The sequence below is a fragment of the Lynx canadensis genome, chromosome C2 (assembly GCF_007474595.2).
Source record: "Lynx canadensis isolate LIC74 chromosome C2, mLynCan4.pri.v2, whole genome shotgun sequence".
Taxonomy (NCBI): domain Eukaryota; kingdom Metazoa; phylum Chordata; class Mammalia; order Carnivora; family Felidae; genus Lynx; species Lynx canadensis.
The window spans coordinates 109,853,029-109,874,950 of NC_044311.2; the positions used below are offsets into that span (position 1 = coordinate 109,853,029).

Consider the following 21,922-nt stretch of genomic DNA (forward strand, 5'->3'; position numbering starts at 1 on the left):
AAATCTGAGAATATTCTCCTGTCTAAAACCATCCAGTGTTTTCTACTGTTATGAGAATAAAGTAAAAAATCATAACCATGGCCATTGCAGCCTTAAGCAAGCTGCCTCTGCTTATTTCGTTAACTTAACTTTCTAACTACTGACAAAACCTCTCCTTGACCAAATCTGAGTCTGGCTCCTCTGAGCCCTCCTCTCAGCTAGGCTCTGATGTTGGACTCCATCGTTGGTCCACTTAGTCCAGTTTTTGTTGTTGTTGTTGTTGATGTTGTTGTTGTCACTTAGTCTAGTTTTAGCAAGAATTTGGCTGTCAGTGAAAATTTCTCATTTTTGGCACTTAATCATCCTCTAGATCTGATAAAATTCCTCATCCTCCACTGTCAATGTGTTATCAACCTGGCCTGGCTTCAGTAAGAATTACGCTGAGTCAGTCTAGTAAGAATCTCTCTTATGCCTGATGTTTCTTTCCTCTTAGTTAATTTTCCATTCACTGATCCTCACCCTACACTTTGGCTATAATATTGCCCCCTCAATTATCCTTGGTGAATTAGAAGTTGAGGCTGATCTCTCTCCCCAACTTCAAAACCCCCATTGCAGCAATCCCTCTTAAAGTCTTCCTTATGTCTTTAATAAATGTCATGAATAATTTTTTCTTTAACACGGCTCTCCCATAATTTTTTAGCTTCAGTTAACTGGACTATTTTCTCCTACCTCAAGACCTTTGCATATGCTATTCCTTTGCCTATGAATTTGTTTTCCCAACTGCTGTTGTCTTTCAAACTAAGCGTCATTTTCTCACAGACGTATTACCTGTACCCCAAGGCTGTTAGCTCTCATACTAGATGTTCCATGGCACCTTGAATTTCTGAACACTCTTCACACTTTCAATTTGTTGTTCATTGTGAACTCCATATGGATAAAGGCAACGTTGGTCTTGTTTGCTGGTGTCCTCAACACGTACTATTGATGGGGACATAGTAGACACTCAAATATTAGCTGAAGGTATGAGTAAACACCTAAAGTAAACTTCAACATAAGAACAATAAATTCAAACAGAACACAAACATACAAAAATGGAGTTTATAATCATTTTTATGTTCACTTATAATTTTAGTATGGCATTAACAACATAGAAACTGAAGACTGACTTAGTGTTTAATTTCTATCAACTGCAATTTTGGTGTCATTCTATTAAGACATAAGAGAGGTTTTCAAAAGATCCTCTAACTTGACTAATACTGTAAAATATTAATGATGGCGTTGACTGATGCCCAGCTCATCAATAGGCTACAAAAAAGAACATATTCACTTTTCAAAAAAAGTAACAAATCAAACCTCAAGCCAGAATATAACACTGTGTATATTCTTTTCATAACATAATACTGCAGAGTATTCTTTTTCTTCTAGCATCTACATTCGCAGCATTTCAGTGGGACAAAAAAATCTTAGGTGACAAAAAAGTAAGTTAAGCAATTTGCTTTCTTTTTGTGGAGCTTCTAGTTACTATTGGCACTCGAGAAAAATTAATAGTTGTTTTGGCTTTCAAAGCTTTTTTAAAGTATTTAAAAATTGACTGAAGGCTAGAGGAAGGGGCTAAGTTGTGTTTTTCTGTACCAGCAGAAACCATAGGAAACTCCTGTTTTAAAACAGTAGCTGCAGGTTTATCCAAAGGCTTAGGGCTTGTCACCCATTCACGGCAGTGGTGCTTTATCCAGGCCAATAACTGAACATCACTTCCCAGCTGGTGTCCTACATGATGTTCAGAGTCAATAAAGGCAACAGCATATACTTTGTTCATCACTTCCCACTTTTTACGAACAAGTAAGTCCATAAAAACCAAGCCTCCGTAACCATGTACAATGAAGGCAACATCCTTGCCTTCAGTCTTTGAAATGAAGTAATCCCAAATGTAAGCCATGTGTTCTTCAGGAGTGTTGCTGCATCTTTTAGGGGTGCACTGGAGAGGTTGCTGGACAGATAAAAAGTTCTCTGCTGGAACCATTTTTAGGGAAGATGACCCCTTAGTTTGGGTTAACAGGCCTTTCCGCTCTTCTTCCATGTTTAGGTCGATGAAATTGTCATTGGGGTTTAGCACAATTACATCATAATGTGCCTGCAATGCCATTTGAATACATGGTATCTGACTTCCATGTTGGAGACCATGATGTATTATTGCCTGCTGACTCCACTGACCAGCTCTAAAGACTCCTTGGTCTTGAAGAAGAACAAGAAGAACAGAACGATGACTTGTTAATGCTCTCTCACTCATGAAAAAGAAGCTTCTTGGTTCTTTATCAGCCTCTGGTGGGATATATACTTTTTGTAATTTGCATACTTTCTCCAAAAGCTCATAAATATATTGTTCAAGCAAATAGCCAAGGGCCTGGTAGCGCTTGCTGTTCCTCTCAAAGACATTTTTATAATAGTTAAAAACAAAAGGCCTTTGTGTCTCAGTGTGTCTCAATTCAGCTTTTTCATTGAAGTCATATTTAAGTTCTTCTAGTAAGTCAGATTGTTCAATAAATTTTTGGAAGCTCAGCTCCCGAGTAACTGGTAACCACTGAAAATAAAAAAGCAATAATCTCAGTGGTAGAAAAAACTAAAAATATCCGCTTGTTAAATTATTCCTGTGGGAAATCATTCTAAAATTAAGTACTTCACTAATACATTACCCTTTTAATCTAAATTAAGGACTGAGTTAAGGACTTAATCTGAGTTAAGGACTTTAACTCAAAATAATTGTGAATGATGCAAAGTAGTAAGGGATAATTAAGTATGGGAAAATGGCCAGACCATACATAATGACAGAACTGACCCACAATCCATAGCAACTTGCCCAGGAAGCCAACCCCTTATCTACAATAAATAGCCCAGGAAGCCAGCCTGCTATAAGTCAGATTTGTACGAAGTCAGACTACTACCTCTAGTGACAATCCAGCAAGCTAAACAATAACCTCTGTTACAACTGGCCACAAATGGCCAGGACTTGACTAATAACTGAGAGCTTTCCTAATTTTTATCCCTGCTTCCAAATTAGGACCCATGAGAAAAAGCCAAATATGCATCCCTAACCAATCACACAGGATATTCTGCTTTTAGTTAGCCCACCTGCAGCTTCCCCAGGCCAACAGCCTCCAATCAGGACATACCAACAGCCTTTCTTATTTTCCACTATAAAGCTTTCCCAGTTTTCTGCCTTCCTTTGAGTCTCTGCCAAAATGCAAGTGATGTGGTTGACTACATTGATATAGCTAGCACAGAATAAATAGGTTTTGCTTTTCTCATTTGGTTTGGCTTTATTTCCACAGTCAGCATTCAATAATTTTTGCTGTTAAATAAATGGCAGGGGATGGCAGTGGGGGTGAAATGTGAACCAGGCAGTACAGGTTATGATGAATTTATCTTACAATGAAGATATGGTATTTCAGATGTCTGAGAAGAAAAAAGTGGCTGACTAAAAAGTTAATTTAGACAGTTATTGTGGACAAAGCCTAAAAGGAAAAGAAAAGACTTTGAAAGGTTAAGTGGCTTGCCCTGAAGATTATTCATTAAATTATTATTAAATACACGATTGGGTACTGAGGTTGTCGGACTCTAAAATTCATGTTCTTAACTAATACATGAATATGTTCTCTGCTTAATTTCTTAACATTGACAGTGGTAATCCATGACTCACTTCCAATAAGTAGCAGTGAAAATGATTTTTAATTACACTCATGATACTATCAAGGCTTATGGCAAAATTAAGATGGTGCTTGTTTACTTTATTTTCTTAACTCTTTTCTCACTTTCTGAAACTTACTCTGATTCCCATATGTAACGGCTATGTTATGAAGGTGTTTGGTTGTCCAAACCACCCAACATATCTAGACTGTTCTCTATTCCCTCCTGTTCCATTAAAAAACTGTTTTCTGGGGTGCCTGGGTGACTCAGTTAGTTGAGCGACCAACTTCGGCTCAGGTCATGATATCGCGGTTTGTGAGTTCAAGCCCCGCATCGGGCTCTGTGCTGACAGCTTGGAGCCTGGAGCCTGCTTCGGATTCTGTGTCTTCCCCTCCCCTGCTCACGCTCTGTGTGTGTGTCTCTCTCTCAATAATGAATAAAACGTTAAAAAAAAACAAACTGTTTCTTCTAGTGTTGCTGATCTCAGAGGCCATTATGTAATTAATGTCTTTCCAAAGTGTAAATGACAGATAGACCTAATTATCCTTTAAAAGGAGAAGCCTTGGGGTGCCTGGGTGGCTCAGCCTGTTGGGCTGGGCATCCAAATTCGGCTCAGGTCATGATCTTCATGGGTTGTGAGTTCAAGCCCTGTGTTGGGCTCTGTGCTGACAGCTCAGAGCCTGGAGCCTGGTTCAGATTTTGTGTCCCTCTCTTGCTCTGCTCTTCCCCTGCTGGTGCTCTGTTGCTCTCTCTCAAGAATAAATAAAACATTAAAAAAAAATTAAAAGGAGAAACCTCTTGGAGGGAAGGTGGGTGGGGAATGGGCAAAATGGGTGATGGGTATTATGGAGGCACTTGCTGTAATGAGCACTGGGTATTGTATGTAAGTGATGAATCTCTAAATTCTATTCCTGAAACCAATATTACACTATATGTTAACTAACTAGAATTTAAATAAATAAATATATATATATAGAGAGAGAAGTCTGTCGAATTAGATTGATTTAGGTTTAAACCCTAGCTCCAAATTTTCAGTTCGAGTGACTTTCAGCAGGTTCTTACCTTCTATGAGTTTCTTCATCTTCTGAGTTTTACTTTATGCTATTTAATAGTGATCCTTATTACTCTCTATCTTGCTACTCTGCTTTATTTTTCTTCATAGTCTACATTACCACTTAATACATAATTGCTTGTATATTTTTCAACTTTACGTCTTCCCTCACTAGAATGAAGCTCTAGGAGAACAGGAATTTTATTTAACTACTATAGCTTCAGTGTTTAGAATGCCCTCTGGCACATATTATATAAATATTTTTTGAGAGAATAAATGCAAAATAGGGATAACAATATTTCACAAGGCTGTTGTGTGAAATTAACTAATGTAGGCAAAAACCATACTACATAGTGTCTCACGCGTGGAAGGTTCTGTGAAATTAGACAGGATGATATTCATTTTTGAGAAATGTGAAATAAAAAACCGTATATATCTCTTTCCAGCCTTCCTTATTCACTTAACATTGTGATATTTATCCATATTAATAAATGTATTTCTACATCATTCATTTTGTTTTTGGTGTTCCATTTCTTGAATATGCCATAGTTTAACCATTTTCCTGTGGAAGAACATTTAGATTGCTCTAATTTTCTACTATTATATACAAAACTGAAATGGGTATTTTTATAGCTATATTTTTGTGCACATATCAAAAATTTCCCTAGGCAATATACTTGAAGGTGGAATTTCTAGGTTATATCAGCATCTTTCACTTCACCAGACATTGCCAAATTGCTCTTTAAAAAGAAAGTTCTATTTTATAAATTGGCATGGATGACCAGGTTTGCACAGAAAACCAATAGTCTCTCAGATCTAAAATACCCTGTTTAGGGGTGCCTGGCTGGTTCAGTAGGAAGAATATGTGACTCTTGATATTGGGGTCATGAGGTAGAGCCCCATGTTAGGGGTAGAGATTACTTAAATAAATAAAATTTAAAAAATACTGTTTATTCAGATATTGGTCTGAAAATTGCCTTTTCCTCTACTGAGATACAGTATATTTAAAGCTCAAAGAACTGGGGCGCCTGGGTGGCTCAGTCGGTTGGGTGTCCGACTTCGGCTCAGGTCACGATCGCACAGTCAGTGAGTTCGAGCCCTGAATCAGGCTCTGTGCTGACAGCTCAGAGATTGAAACCTGCTTCGGACTCTGTGTCTCCCTCTCTCTCTGCCTCTCCCCTGCTCATGCTCTGTCTCTCTGTGTCTCAAAAGTAAATAAAAACATTAACAAATTTTTTAAAAAACACATCAATTTCTTCTTCTTAAAAAAAAAAAAAACCTCAAAGAACTAAGCAAAGAATTTTGTTAGCTATTTAACTCTTTTTTAATCAGAAAGTAAAATAAACAAAATCAGTATTTTCATTCTTTTTTAATCAGTATTTAAAAAATTTTTTTTAATGTTTATTTATTCTTGAGAGAAAGACAGAGTGCAAGTGGGGAGGAGCAGAGAGAGACATAGAATCCGAAGCAGTCTCCAGGCCTTGAGCTATCAGCACAGAGCCCAATGTGGGGCTTGAACTCGTTAACCATGATATCATGACCTGAGCCAAAGTCTGACACCTAACTGACTGAGCCACCCAGGTGCCCCTTAATCAGTATTTTCTAATAGCACATAGCACAACATTTAATGATCTTTTCCACTTCTGTTCAGTGTTTGTATACTTAGTTGTTTGAGACACTTCTCAGGGCTGAAGAATGAGAGTTTACAAACTGGAAAAACAAAATGGCACATAGATATATAAAGGATAGGTGGTGATGGGGTGAACAGGAGCAAGGTAGAGAGTATCTTCCAGAATGAAAAGCTAGATGATTTCTAGCACATTTTGCTTGGTTAATATCCTCCAACCTGAAACTCTCCCCTAAATTTATATCTAATTGTCTACTAGGTATATTGACTTAGATGTTAAAATACATTAAAAAAAAAACATCTAAGGGGAGGGGAGAGGGAGAGAGAGAGAGAGAGAGAGAGAGAGAGAGAGAGAGAGAGAGAGAGAGAGAGAGAGAGAGAGAGAATCCCAAGCAGGCTCCATCTCAGGAATGTGAGCTCATGCCCTGAGCCAAAATCAAGAGTCACATGTGAAGCTCAACAGACTGAGCCACCCAGGCATCCCTAGGCTCTGTTATTTGAAATACACCTGTAATCTAATCACTTATCACCCTTCCACCTCTATCACCCTAGTTCAACTCAACAATAACTTTATCAACTAACATTATCAAGTCTCCTATATAATCTCTTTGCATAAGCTCTTATCATCATGCAGTCTGTTTTCCACATAGCAGCTAGAGTGATCTCTTCAAAACCTCTAAATTGGATCTCACACACCTGTTCAAAATTCTCAATGGTTTCCCCTCTCAGAATAAAAGATTAGGTCCTTATCACTGCCTGCAAGGTCCCACATGGCCCTTAGCTCTTCAATGTCATTGCCTTACTTGCCTACTCATCTAGCTGCATGATCTGGCTCTTAGCTCTTTCTCAGGTGTCATTTCCCACTATGCTCTTGCTTACTTCACTCTAGCCACACCTGGCCTTTTTGCCTCCAACTGTGAAGCAAGCTCCTGTTTAGGGCATTCCCCCTCACTATGCCCACAGCTTGGAACACTCTTCCTGTAGATATTTCATTTCCTTCACATTTCTGTCCACTTGTTATCTGATCAGAGATGTGAGCATTCTATCTGAAAGGGCAATTCTAATTCTTCCTCATTCTCCTATCTATACTTAGCTCCTTCCCTTCTCTTTCCTTCCTTTCCCTTCACTTTCCTCCCTCTACCTCTCTTTTTTTAAAGCACTTATTTCCTACCAGCTGACATATACTTGCTTATTTTCTGCACCCCCTTCCCCCGCCAACCCATTAGAATGTAAGTTCCATGAGAACAGGGACAAAGACTTTGCTTTGTTCGCTACTGTATCTCTAGTTCTTGGAATAATGCCCGGTACACACTAAGCACTTAAATATTATTGTTAGAAATTTACAATTTTTGCTAAGGGCATAAGTTAGTAAAGAGCAAAAGACCTCTAGCTGCATATACAGGAGAAAGATGCACACAAAGCTCTCTAAAAATTATAGAGGCTTCTTGTATAATTTTAAAGTTAATAAATGTCAATTTATTAATCATTCTTAGAGAATATCCTATGCATTTATGTTTTTTTCTTTTACAAATCAAGATCAATAATAAGATTATTAGATTATTATTAGATAATTAGATTAGAGCTGCAAAGCATGTTATTGATATTCATTGTTAATGTATTTTTTATAGAGAAGTAAGGATTTTCAAAGTAAAATGACATACCCAAAGTAACTCAGGCAGCTCTAGGAGACTGAGAGAAGATTCATTTTTACCGGTGATCTTGTAAATGCATAATATTTAACTTATTTCATTCATCTTCCAAAAATTTAGTGAAGGTATTTGTTAGACACTTAGTGTCTTACATCAAGTAGCCTAGTCATTTTACATTGAATGGAATAATGGAGAATAGTATATAATCATTAATTAGAATATTAGGGGTGCCTGGGTGGCTCAGTTGATTAAGCGTCTGATTTTGGCTCAGGTCATGATCTTATGCTACATGAGTTTGTAGCCTCCTTTTGGGCTCTGCGCTGACAGCATGGAGCCTGGAGCCTGCTTTGGATTCTGCGTCTCTCTCTCTCTCTCTTTCTCTGCCCCTCCCCCTTCGTACTCTCTCTCAAAAATAAATATAAGAAAAATTTAAAAAGTAATAATTATTAATGAGAATTTCAAATTAGGTTCTTCTAGTAACCTGGATTAGGTGATTGACACAGCTGTTATTTTTTGTTTTAGGGATGGCTATTGTTTCTAATTACTTATTTAAAAATTTTTTTTAACGTTTATTCATTTTTTGAGAAAAAGAGAGAGACAGAGCGTGAGTGGGAAAGGGGCAGAGAGAGGGAGACACAGAATCCAAAGCAGGCTCCAGGCTCTGAGCTGTCAGCACAGAGCCCAATAGGGGCTTGAACTCATGAACTGCGAGATCATGACCTGAGCTGAAGTTGGACACTCAACTGAATGAGCCACCCAGGCGCCCCTCTAATTATTTATTTTAAAAATTGTAGTATAATATACTAAAATTTACTATTTTAGCCATTTTTAGTTGTACAGTTCAGTGGCATTAAATAGATTCACATTGTTGTGCCACCGTTACTGCTATCTATCCATAGAACGTTTTTCATCTTGCCAAAATCTAACTTTGTAACCATTAAGGGATAACTACTCATTTCCCCATTGCCCCAGCCCCCAGCAACCCATTCTACTTGCTAGGAATTTGACAAGTGAGTAGTTGGGGCAATAGAATCACAGATGCACATAATTTTAATTAGCTTGATTTTAAGGAGCGCTCCTTTTCTCTCCAGGATCATCAATTGGCTTTACTAAGCAATATTTTACATTCTTCACAGATGAACAGTAAGCTTTTATGAAAATAAAATTTTACAACCTGAGAAGTTAGCATCTAAAACCCTGGTTACTCAGTAATACCTTATTACAGTGATTATAGTCCTTTGGTATACTTTGGAGGTCTTTTGTATATCCTATGCCAGTAGGAAGCACAGAGTGAAGGATGCTTCACTCAGAAAATTTAAGAATATCTAAATGCTTTTTATTACAATGACCATGATTTTATTTATTTAGAAAAACAAAATAAAGAATCTAGAAAACATGTCTTAAGAAAATAATTACTATTTTCATACAAAAGCAGATTATTCTCAACACAGAATGCAAAAATGAAGTTTTTTACTAAAATTATGCTTGTATACAATTCTATTTAGTAAATTACAGAAAAAAACTAGAAAATGATAAAGCTAATGAAATAACATATGTGAAAGGTTCAAAAAAAGCAAACTAAATTCCTTCCTCCTAGGATTCCTTCTCCCTACCTACCTCTCCCCAGGAAAGACTAAAGTGGCTGAATTTAATGTAGCTGAGGTAAAGACACAGAAATAGGCTATTAGAAATAGAAAGAAAAATAGAATAGAATAGAAATAGAATATTAGAAATAGAAAGAAAAAAAGTTAGATGTCACCAAATCTTGGGTTTCTCAAATTTGAGTATGCGACAGAAGTTTCTAGAAAAGTTAAAGAAAAAAAAGTTTAGTCAACTATTATAAAGAGAAACATCTCATAACAACTGATGGTTAGTGTTGCCAGCCATCCCTAAAGGGCCTTCCAATGCTTCTCTCTCTCTCCTAAAGTAACCACTCTGGACTTTTATAGAAATCAGTGCTTTGCATTTCTTTATGGTTTTATCTCTTAAGTATACAGCGCTATAAATTATAGTTCAGTGTTATACTTAAAAAAAGAAATACTTGATATGTCTTCCTGGGATAAATTTTAAACATACAGATTATCAGGCCCCACTTGTAGGAGATTCTGATTTAAAAGGTCTGAGGTGGGACCTGGAGTAGGTAGTTTAAGAAAAGATGCTCCCAAATAATTCTGAAAACTAGATTTTTGGATTTACCGACTTTGTGCAGTCCTAGACCCTATGTTTCGTGTTTCTTGATTTGGATTATTCAGAGGCAAGTGGGTACCAAAAGTTAAAGGCTAAAGAAGATGAGACTACCTAAAGCCTCAGTTTTTACTAACAATAATATAAATTGAAAAATTTCTCTTGAAACTAATGTATTAAGGCACATTTCTGTGCCTCAATAACAACAGAAATGTGCCTTAATACATTATGTGTGCCTAAGAAACAGATGTGCCTAAGAAACAAATGTATTAAGGCAAAGAAATGTTAAATAAATGTAACATTTTAAGATAGGACACTTCAAAGAAGTTAGCAGTATATGTACAAGATATCTTGGGCTTGGCTGGCCCAGGGCCAAATGACAGTTTAGGGATCTTAGGTTAAAGATTTGTGCACAGATTCCTTCTATAGCTTTTTGGACAACAGATTATCCATCTACTCCTCAAATACCTAGAGTTACTGCAGGTTTTCATAACTTGTGGAAACAGGCCGTTCCACTGCAGGGCAGTTACAGTTGGTGACTGTTAAAAAAAAAAAAAAAAAAAAAAAAGATATCTTTAAAACTAACTTAAAAAGATACCTTTAAAACTAAACAATCTTATGTATCTTTTCATGAATTACAGATTACTTCATTTATATGTGGAAGAAAAACTTGCTTCACATAAGAATTCTCAGTATTTTAAAGATAAAAGTCAATTACTAATGAAAATGGAGCGAATAGCAACATAACTCCATGTATCTTTGCAAACTGTAGGCTTTCCTGGAGCCCATGGTAAGAAATTCCACATTGTTTCTTTTAGTTTTTAAAATAGGAAGTCCAGATATCTACAGTGCCCATCTAAACCTCTTTACATTCATATTGTACTTAAAGTTAATTCACTTGTGATGAGAAAGGGCCTTTTGCAGATTTTATTAAGCTCTCTTCAAAGAAATTGTTAATCCAGGGGTAAAATAAAGGGTTGATCAATTTCATACTGTCTCTTTGTCTTGAAACTATTAAAACCAAACCCAATGCATAGAACAAAAATAAAAATATAATACTTAATGTAATCACTTTTATGCACCTTTAATGCTCAATAAAGAGCCGTACCCATTAGATAACACCTGTCCATTGTCTCTTATAAAATACTGGGCTGACGAATTTCTAATCTCAAATAATTTTAATTTGAAAGGTTCTATACAGTGTGAGTTAAATGTACATAAGCAAAATGACATTATCCCCAAACATACTAAGACAATCACTTTTTTTTTTTTTGGTCTTTCTTATTTTTAACATAAGAAACCTCTCACCTGAGCATCACTTATTTTTATGAAAGGCAAAATGAGGTTAAGTGACTCTCTCAAAAATAGAAACTGAACTTTTAGTCCTTTAGTTGTTTGCAATGCAGTTAACTATGAGACAGAGATTAATGCTCTAACAATAAAAATACTGGTCCAAAAGCAAATTTGAAATTCTTGAGCTTCAAGTTCATTTATCTTCAAACGTTATTTGAAACAAGTTCCAATTCAAAGAGACAAATTGGCTACATGGTATATTAGCAGAATGGTATATTTGTTTCAAGAAGTCTAAGTGACACATTTGCAAACTGAATAACTTCTTATAATTTCATTTCTTATAAGCTAATGTCTTACTGCTAATCTTTAAAACCACTTACTTTTATGGAAGCTGCTAATTTGGGTGGAAATGGATAAGGCCTACTTACACTTTCCTTTTTTATGTTCCCATCTCTCAGCTCTATTTCCATCTTTTGCAGTTAATTTGTTTCCTACAATATTGGCAAATGAATTAAGCTGGTTTGATTCCGGTGTTAAATTATTCAATGAAAAACGTTGATTTATGAAGAAACTTAAAATTCAGCTATTTTTTTTCTTTAAACAGTGTTTTGCTTTGCTAAACAGAAATAAACTAGGGCCTCTAAATGAAACCCTTGTCGTGAATTTCAATCTCATCAAGCTCTGAAATATTCCTGCTTTTCAACTATTCCTGCCCTGTAAAACACTCCCCCGGGGCCCAAGAGCCCAAATAGGCTTTAACACCTGGAGGCTTACCTGTACCTCAGCACACATCATACAGTAATTAAGGACGCTTGACTCAAGAAGCAGGAGACTGGGCTCTAGGGCCAGTTAGGTAAGTCCCTTTATTGGCCTTGGTCAAATGGGGAAAGGGGATGGGATGTTAAGCTCAAGTAGCTCCAAGATCCCTTCTGCTTGGAACATTCTAAGATCGTTTTGCCTCTGACTAATCATGCTTGAGCTGAATTATGTTTAACTTACTCTGATTACATCTTACACATTTAAAAAACTAATATGTATATCGTGGCCAATAAAACAGGGCAGTTTTCTAAACTGATGAGCCCTTTGAAAGAACTGAAAAAGAAAAATAAGTCTAAAAATAGTCTGAGTTCATTGAGGACTGGGCTAGTCTCTTAAGTACTTTAATAATAGTTGAATGAATTCCAGTTTACAGCCATCCACTTTCTATAACTTCAGCGTTTTATGTTTTAAAAAAACTGAGTTCTAGTTTACCTTTTTTTCTGGACCTTTAAAAATGATGAGTGTGGGGGCGCCTGGGTGGCGCAGTCGGTTAAGCGTCCGACTTCAGCCAGGTCAAGATCTCGCGGTCCGTGAGTTCGAGCCTCGCGTCGGGCTCTGTGCCGATGGCTCAGAGCCTGGAGCCTGTTTCCGATTCTGTCTCCCTCTCTCTCTGCCCCTCCCCCGTTCATGCTCTGTCTCTCTCTGTCCCAAAAATAAATAAACGTTGAAAAAAAAATTTAAAAAAAAAAATGATGAGTGTGAATTTTAAAAAGAGATGCTCTTTATTACTATGACATTTTTCCTCAGCTGACCAAATACATTTCCACTCCAAATGCTAAGCCAATGTCTAGGCTTACAGGTGGCTTTACCGTCTTTTTATTTCTGAGTTTGAGGACACTCTTGAGGACAAGTAGCTAGGAGAGACCGTGTAGTATTCCTCTTATTTTCATTTTTCTGGGTCACCTCGCGAGAGTCATTAAACTACAGGAATTCCTAAAGTTTCCCCTTTTTCAATTTTCAGTCTACCCCAGCCTTGAAAGTAAACAAAGCCGCAGACGATCTCGGGCTAAAACCACGCACACAACCTCACTTTCCTATAGGTTCAGAGATAATAAGAATAGTACCACTAAATAGGCATTCGAGGTGGCAACCCGCAGAGAAAACAAGTCCCAGGAAGTGATTTCCGGGTGAGGTGGGAGGGGCAGCTGATTTCCGGTCTGAGGGCAGGCGACGGCTCTTGCGCAAGCGCTGTTCGTACTTTCCTGGCTTTCCTTCCCCCCCCTCCCCTCCCCCTCTCTTCCCCAGCCCGAGGGGTCTTGAGGTGACAGCGACAGCAACTGCGACTCCAGCAGGAGGAAGAGAAGATGGACAAGGGGAAGGCCGGGCGACGTCGATCTTCATCCGGTGAGAACGGGTCGGAGGAGGGCTGAGCATATTCTCTTCAACCTTGGGCAAATGGGAGGTACAGGCGGCGACGGGTGCGGCGGCCCGGACCAGAGAGGGCTCGGGCTCGAGCTCCCGTGGGGGCGCGGGCTCCCGTTCGCGCGGGGAGGGGAGGGGAGGGGCGGGGAGGGTACGAGCGGAGGGGCGCGCACAATGGAAGACTCCCGGGGCGCCCCCGCCTCTGCCAGTCGGAGACCGAGTCCTAGCTGTCATCAAAGCCCTGGCCGCTCTTAACCCCAACACCCCTTCAGGTTTTCCCTCGTCCCCCGAACACCTTGCGTGAGTCTCGTCGGCCCAGGAATCTTCCCTGTTGGCTTGCCGCTCCCCTGCCACGCCTTCTTCTAATTCCACCAGTGCACCAGTTTCACTTCCAGCCCCTGACCCCACTTTTTCTCTATTTCTTTGATTCTCGATTCAGCTGCCTTCTCACCCCCTTACCTCGGGGCAGGTATAGCCGTGGCTGCAAAGGGGGAGAGGCGGGGCTTGTTAATTGACACTTCATCGCTCAGATCAGCGCTGCGACGCGTTTCGTTCTTTTGAACAGGCCCTCTTAATAACCTTTTTCTTTTCCAGCCTCCTGCTGCTTCTTCCAGAAGTGAGTAAAAAGTCGAACAAAGGATTTGAAGTTGTGCTTCCATTGTGTTTTTATTCGCCGTGTATTTTTGTTTTTGAAATTGCTTTATGGCTTCAGCTCGGGGTACTACATGTTGGAAACACAAAAGTGGAGTTGTAAGACATGAGGTAGAGCTCCTCGTAGTCAACAAGTTTTTGTCAAAGATCTCATCTGCTAAGAGTACCTCATTTCCTCGTGTTAAGTCCTGTGGATGCACTAGAGGAGGAGGGGGGAGGACTCTTTTTAATAAGCTTACAGTTCAGTCCACAAACTAACACCCAATGAATCAGTTAATTCATTGTCTCCTTTCTTACTGTACCGTTTATTTTTGCAGAGACAGTCTTAGCAATTACAAATTTATTAGGAGTCTCTGATGGCAGTGCGTCTCAAACCTTTTTCTGCCTTATTTGCAAAGGATGAGTGAACAGGATTTCTGGGACATTGCTTGAAGCAGTTAAAAACCTGACTCCCTTTTCATAAGCAACCGTGTGTGTGTGTGTGTGTGTGTGTGTGTGTGTGTGTGTGTTTTCTAGGGATATTCTTTGCCTTTGAAAGTACGTGTATTACACATATGAAAGTACCGGCCTGCAATAGATCAGTGTTTATTTTAATATACTTTTTTTCCTCTTCTAAGACCTTCATGTAAAATTTACACATTAGGAAAATGCGCATTGTTTATCTGCTGCCAATTGCATGCTTTCTAACAGAGCTTTAGGGATTATTATTCTTCAGTTTAAGATGCACAGCCTTTTTTCAATAAGTGCATTTCATCTTAATACATTTCTTTTGAGGGGGAGCAGCAAGATATTAACCCTGTCCTTCAGCAAATCCCATCTCCTTTCACTTGTCACACTTATTTATTACAGTTAACATGATGCAAGTAGCTGTGGGAGGTAAAATTTGAAAACACAGCTGTTATTTCATAAAAGATAGTGATGTTTATGTTACCTATACCTCTGGAGAAGTTTTTTTTTTTTTTTTTTTCCTGGTGATTTTCTTTTTGGAGCTGTCCTTTTTGAAAAATAATTGCTATTGTATAAAACCCATTTTCAAATCTAATATTACCTAGCTGTTTTCCAGTATTCATCTGGTTTTAAGAGACGAATATTAATTTTTAAGAATGATTCTAAAGTATGTTTAATTTTTTCCACAGATTATCAGAAATAAAACTAATCAGTTGGTTTGAAGGGATTCTGGATTCTATGTGATATTTGTATGCATATATTTGCCATTTCATTAGGAGTGGTTGCTAACTTGAACTCATGACCGGAAGTGACATTTGTGGTCATCAGAATTTCCAAGTACCCAAAGAGAGGAATTTGATTAATAAAATAGGAAGAATTCTATTTAGTTAGAAGTAGAATGTAGATAGCAGTAGGGAAAAAAAAAATGAAGTTTCAAAGTTTCCTCTGTGAGACTGCACTAGGTTTCCCTAAAACATACACCTAAAGAAGAAACTGTGAAGGGTTACATAGTGTATTGCTGATAGATCTTTTAGTTGCAAGTAGCACTCACTTGCAATTGGTTTAAGTTAAACACAAAACAAGTATTTATGGATTCATGTAACTGATAACTCTAAGAGTGGGATGGTTTGCAGCATGGTTATAATCTACTTTAGGCACTGGTTCTTAAGGTGTGTTGGGGACCTCTGGGTTCCCTTAGACCCTTCTGGGTCTGTGAGGTCAAAATTGTTTTTGTAACAATTCTAAGACATTGTTTACCTTTTCCTCTTATTCTCCCACATGTGTACAGTAGAGTTTTCCAGAGGCTACATGACATGTATCACAACAAATTGAAAGCAGAAACAGATGGGGGGGGAAACAGTTGTCTTTTATTAAGCTAGACATGAAAGAGATTTGCAAATAAGTAAAATACTGCCATTCTTCTCAGCATTAAACAATTATTTTTCATATAATACTTGAGCCATGTTAGCATGCAATGAGTTTATTGTTTTTAAATGAATTGATATTTTAAAATTAAAAGAAAAATTTTATAAGTAGAAGAATCACAAAAGCTCTGATTAACTTACTTTTCTGTAATGTGTCCATGAATCAGGAATTAAGCACAAAACACCTTTGAGCAGTGAGACGAGAAATTACAAAGTCTGTATGCTAAAGTTTACTTGTGAGAAGCTTCTCTAGCTTTTCTTCAGAGTACGTTGTATCTATATTTTAAAATTATTTGTAACCCCAATGAGCATGAATATCTTATTTTCAAGTTCACAGAATATCAAAAGCAGTAAATTAAATGGGACACAGATAAAAAATTTACTGGTGCCAGAGATGGGTCCACTAACAACTGAGTAAAATAATAATTAAATAATGCACAGGTCATTCAAGGGAGAATCACCATTAGAAATGTTTAATAACGAAAGTATAACAGATAAATTAGAGTCATAGATAACAATTTTCAAATGAATCTTTGATTTCAAACAGGAAAGTTCAAGTGAATTTTAGGTTTTCAATGGATTGCTTCAGGCAACATGCAAGGAATCTGTGTTCACTTTCATTTAAGTTAAGGGTACGTACGTTGAGTACTTTGGTACTAAGCAGTGTACTAAGAATTTTAGGGACTTTAATTCTTTCAAAAGCCCTGTGAAGTGGTTATTATTTCTGATATACAGATGAGACAACTGGATTTAGAGAGGGTAAGCAACTGTTAGCAATAGCAAGTAAGAAGCAGAGCCAGGATTCAAAGTCTGGTCTGATTACAAAATATATAATTTTAACTTCTTTTGCTGTCACAGGGCATGGGTGAGTCTCACTTGGAAAAAAGAAGTTTCTGTGGACAAATAAGTATGAGAGCTGTAGTTACAAGAAAAATTAATTTATTGCAGAATTTTTAGAGCCTTTGTTATGCTCTAGTACACTGAGCCTCTGCAGAAGAGTAGCTGAGCATGCACTGTTACTCAAACAAGTGAAACTCTTCTCTCCTCCCACCCTCCCCCCCCCCGTTTTATCTTGAGGATCTAGTGTCCCATGATGATATGCCTTTATTTTTTTAGTAGCCCCTGGTGCTGTCTGCATATTTTGCATTATAGGTGTAATGAACGATACTTGAAGGTCAAAATCAGAATCTGCAATTAATCATGATAAAACTACATTATGTGCATAGATGTTAGCTGAAACCATTGGCATGAATGGAATTACCCATAGAACGTACAGAGTGAAAAACATCTTGAATCACATACATTTAATTTCAGTGTAAAGAGGAAGAGACATTGGTGGGCAGATGGGCAAATTAGGAAACAAGGAGAGTGAAAAGCAATGTAAATTACAGAGTTAAAATAGTGTGAGAGTGCTGAATTTGGCAATTAGGAGGTTACTTTTACCACTGATTTTAGTAGGACGGAAGCCAGATTTCTTTTTTTTCTTTTTTTTTTTTTTCTGGAAGCCAGATTTCAAGAGGCTGAATGAAACAAGGAAAACAAAATGTAAAAAAAAAAAAAAAAAAAAAAAAAAAAAAAAAAAAAGAAAGAAAGAAAGAAAAAGAAAAAAAAGAGATTTCTGAACAAGTTGGAGTAGGACATTAGGTAGAAAGGAATTTTTTTTCCTTAAGACTCTAAGACACTTAAATCAGATTGGTATGGAGCTGGAAAGGGGTCAGTGGAAAGAGAAAGGTATTAAGTAGGAGATAATTGATGGGGTGAGGTTTCAAAAGAAATGGGGGAGATTGGAATCAAGAGTTTCTTGAGATGTGCAGAAAGGAGGGAAGATGGTTAAAGATACAAATAAATTTTGAGAAGTTAATGATATTGTAGTCATGGCTTCTAAGTGACGCAAAGAAAGATCATCTTTTGAAAAAACAAAAAGGACTTTCAAGTGGTAATAGGAGCTCAAAATAGAATAAGTAGTCAGGGATGAATAAAAGAACTGTTAACTAACTTTGAAAGTCTTTGTTAAAACAAGTGTGAATTTTGGGGCACCTGGGTGGCTCAGTAGGTTAAGTGGCTGACTTGGGCTCAGGTCATGATCTTGCAGGCCATGGGTTCAAGCCCTATGTGGGGCTCTGTGCACCTAGCTTAGAGCCTGGAGCCTGCTTCAACTTCTGTCTCGCTCTCTCTCTGCCCCTCCCCTGTTCACACTGTGTGTGTCTCTCTCAAAAATGAATAAACATTAAAAGAAAAAAAAAACAAGTGTGAGTTTTGTAGTTAGTAGTAGTAATAGTAGTAAGTAGTATTTGCAGTTACTATTATGTGACTTTCTTCAGAAGTGCTAACAAGTCTAAGAGCAAGAATTTGGGGCAAAAAACATATCTTTTATAAAGGGAGAGGGAGCTAATAACACATTTGCAGATTTTTTTTTTTTTTAAGTTTATTTTGAGAGAGAATCCCACGCAGCCTCCACACTGTCTGTGTAGAGCCTGATGCGGGGCTCAATCTCAAGAACTGTGTCAAAATCAAGAGTCGGAACTTAACTGACAGAACCACCCAGATGCCCCTGAAAATGTTTTTGTAGAATATTCCCAATGTACCTCTCACCTTTTGCTTCATTCCCCCGCTTCCCAATTACAAAAATCTATCTGGTCATATGGTTCAACCAACATTTGTTGAACACCTATCGGACTTTTGCTGGGTAATATTTTATTTAGTTCTTAGAGCCAAGTTTTCTTCTTTTTTCTATTGTCGTCCTATATATTATTTAATGAAGACATTTTGTGAGAACTTGCTGCTCTTCAGATTATTTTTTGACCTTTATGTTTAGTCCATTAGATTCTGTAAAATGTATCAATGTAAATTCAAATTCTAACAGGTTAATTTAAAACAAAGGATAGCTGTGAGAGGATTTATTTTATTACATTGTGTATTTCATTTAGATATTAAATGATAATTTTTACCATGTCTTTGTAGAAATTGTCACAGAAGGAAAAAGGAAAAAGTCTTCATCTTCTGAGTTACATAAGGTATGCATTAGTTTTGCTTTTAATCTGTTCATTATCTTCAGAGTTACTAATATTGAAAGTATTTTGCTATTTATTTTTTAAACAAAAATTTAAAGAAAATATTATAAAAACTTAATCAGTGTTTTATAGGGAATGGTATATCCTAATTATTTCAAGGGTTAACCAAGAAAATTTCTGGGATGTGACTTACTTAAATCATTGTGAGATGTATCAGTATAGTTTCCAGACCTTATTTTAGATTTTATATAAAACATAACCCAGCATTTCTTTGATAACTGAATATATTAGTTATCATTCATTCATTTTAATACTGTAGATATACAAAAGTTGTGCTCAAGTCATGTGCTGAAAATTACTATTTAAAATATTTCCTGTGAAACTTTAAAAAAAATTTAGTTCTTTTATGTAAGCCAAGAGTAGCAAAAGAAGCAAAATGAAGTTTCTACCTATGTAGAAAGTGTTTCAAAAAATATAATTTGTTTTTAGAAAAATGATCTTTTTTCCTCTAGAATTTTGTGATATTTTATTTATTTAAGTTTATTCTGAGAGAGAGAGAGAGAGAGAGAATGCAAGTGGGGGAGGGCTGGAGAGAGAGAGGGAGAGACAGAGAATTCCAAGCAGGCTCTGCACTGTCAGTGCAAAGCCTGATGGAGGGCTCTAGCCTGTGAGATCACAGCCTCAGCCGAAGTCTGATGCTTAACGGAGCCACCCAGGCGCCCCTAGCATTTTGTGACTTAAACACAGTAGTATCCTGATATACATTGTAATAATTTATTAGACACCTTTTACTGAAGCATTCCAAATTATGCAGAGAGGACTTTTAATTTGATAGAGAGAACTTTAATTTGGTACATTTCATGGAACAAAGAGGGAGAAGAAACCATAAAGAGGGCTTTGAGAGAGAATCAAGAGCACACAGACCACAAGACCAAACAGAAAGTATGGCTTTAGGTACTCTTCTGCCTTGGCTTACTTCACATTTGTGGGGTGTGGTTTCTTCACTCAAAATTCTGGATTTGGCTTCAGTGGCGTAAATGAGGGGGATAAAAAGAAATTCTCACATTGCTCCCATTCCCAGTTTTAAATACCTCTGTATTGACTACTGCTGCTTCTGTGTTTAATACCTCCAGTGAAGTGAAATGCTCTGTTTTAGGCTGTTGCTTCATGCAGTTGAATCTGAAAGTCCACCATTAGAAGTTCATAGTATTGAGTAAATACGTTTGTTTATTTTTAGATGAACTGCACTATTTTTTTTTAATTTTTTATTTTCCAGTACCTTTAGATTTACAGAAAATTTACAGAAATAGTACAGCGTTTGCATCTACCCTTCACTCAGCTTCCCCTAGTGTTAATATTTTACATAACCACAGTGCAATGACCACAATTAAGAAATTAATGTTGGTACAATACTTTAAGCTACAGACATTTGGATTTCTTAAGGTTTTTTAAAGATTTTGTTTTGGGGGGCCTGGGTGTCTCAGTCGGTTAAGCATCCGATGTTGGCTCAGATCATGATCTCATGGTTCACGAGTTTAAGCCCTGTATCAGGCTCTGTGCTGACAGCTCGGAGCCTGAAGCCTGCTTCGGATTCTGTGTCCCCATCTCTCTCTGCCCCTCCCGCACTCGCACTCTGTCTCTGTCTCTCTCAATAATAAATAAACATTAAAAAAAATCTTACTTTAAAGTAATCTCTACACTCAATGTGGGGTTTGAACTCAAAACCCTGAAATTAAGAGTCACATGTGCCACCGACTGAGCCAGCCAGGTGCCCCAGTTTTGTTTTGTTTTCTTTTGTTTTTCACACTAATGTCATTTTTCTGTTCCAGGATCCCACGTTGCATTTAGGTGTCATGTCTCCTTGATTTCCTTCATTCTGTGACAGTTCTTCAGTCTTTATTCCTTCATGGTCATGACATTTTAAAAGAGTACTGTGATTTTCTCAGTATTTTGTTGAATATCTCTCAATTTGGGTTTGTCTCTGGTTTCTTATAATTAGATTAAAGTTATGGTGTTTTGGAAAGAATATGTGATGTGTCCTTCTCAGTGTATCCTATCAGTGTAACCATTACTGGTTATGTCAGTCCTGACTGCCTGCTTAAGATGGCTTCTATCTGGTTACACCTTCACTTTGTAATAGGTATCTTGGGAGAGCTACTTTGAATCTGTACTGCAAATACACTGTTTCTTAAACTTTCGCTCACTGTTTAGCCACCTAGTGGTGGATCTTGCCTGCAGCGATTGTGTATACAATAGTCTATTGGTGATTTTCTATTTCCCTCATTCCCTTCATATTTATTAATTGAAGTTCTTCTGTAAGGGAGACCTGCCCCTCTTCCCTCCTTATTTATTTATTCAGTTATTTATTTTTATCAATATGGATTCATAGGTATTTTATTCTATGGGTTATAATTTATTGTAGCATTATTGGTTTTGTTGCTCAAATGTTCTAGCTTTGGTATTGACAGATCTTTTAGTTTGGCTTCTGTGCCCTTTGGACATGCTGCTTTTTTTTTTGTTTGTTTGTTTTTTAAGTTTATTTATTTTGAGGGGGAAGAGGGGCAGAGAGGGAGGAAGAGAGAACCTAGCGCGCTTCAATCTGTGAGATCATGACCTGAGCTGAAGTCAAGAGTCAAATGCTTAAATGATTGAATAACCCAGGTGCCCCTCAGTACTGATACTTTAAAAAAAAAAATTTTTTTTTAGTGTTTATTTATTTTTGAGAGATGGAGAAAGAGCACGAG

The 21,922-nt window shown here is 37.3% G+C and overlaps 2 protein-coding genes across 10 annotated transcripts in view; one reads left to right on the forward strand and one right to left on the reverse strand.

Annotated features, from left to right (window-relative positions):
* Positions 1-1,078: 1,078 nt before the first annotated feature.
* LOC115524014 (putative protein FAM172B) lies at positions 1,079-14,144 on the reverse strand. Of its 2 annotated transcripts, none has more exons than XM_032594761.1 (2): positions 13,941-14,144; positions 1,079-2,557 (listed from the first exon to the last, which is right to left on the reverse strand). In XM_032594761.1, exon 2 carries the CDS (start codon positions 2,264-2,266, stop codon positions 1,463-1,465), a length of 804 nt encoding a protein of 267 aa, XP_032450652.1. In that variant the 5' UTR covers positions 2,267-2,557; positions 13,941-14,144; the 3' UTR covers positions 1,079-1,462. The 2 variants fall into 2 exon arrangements, with proteins under 2 accessions (XP_032450652.1, XP_032450653.1); XM_032594762.1 differs by lacking the exon at positions 13,941-14,144 and adding an exon at positions 10,640-10,779.
* SENP7 (SUMO specific peptidase 7) overlaps positions 13,443-21,922 on the forward strand; it is a 151,984-nt gene continuing 143,504 nt past the window's right edge. For 3 of the 8 annotated variants that reach the window (XM_030330331.1, XM_030330333.1, XM_030330334.1), the window contains exons 1-2: positions 13,471-13,627; positions 19,129-19,181. In XM_030330331.1, the coding sequence (XP_030186191.1) occupies positions 13,588-13,627; positions 19,129-19,181 (93 nt within the window). In that variant the 5' untranslated portion in view covers positions 13,471-13,587. Of the gene's footprint in view, positions 13,628-19,128; positions 19,182-21,922 lie in introns of all 8 variants that reach the window. The other 5 variants (XM_030330335.2, XM_030330338.1, XM_030330336.1 and 2 more) reach the window with 5 other exon arrangements.

Bases quoted from the DNA above. Each gene is read 5' to 3' on its own strand.
- LOC115524014 (XM_032594761.1), bottom strand. From the start codon at position 2,266: ATGAGTGAGAGAGCATTAACAAGTCATCGTTCTGTTCTTCTTGTTCTT.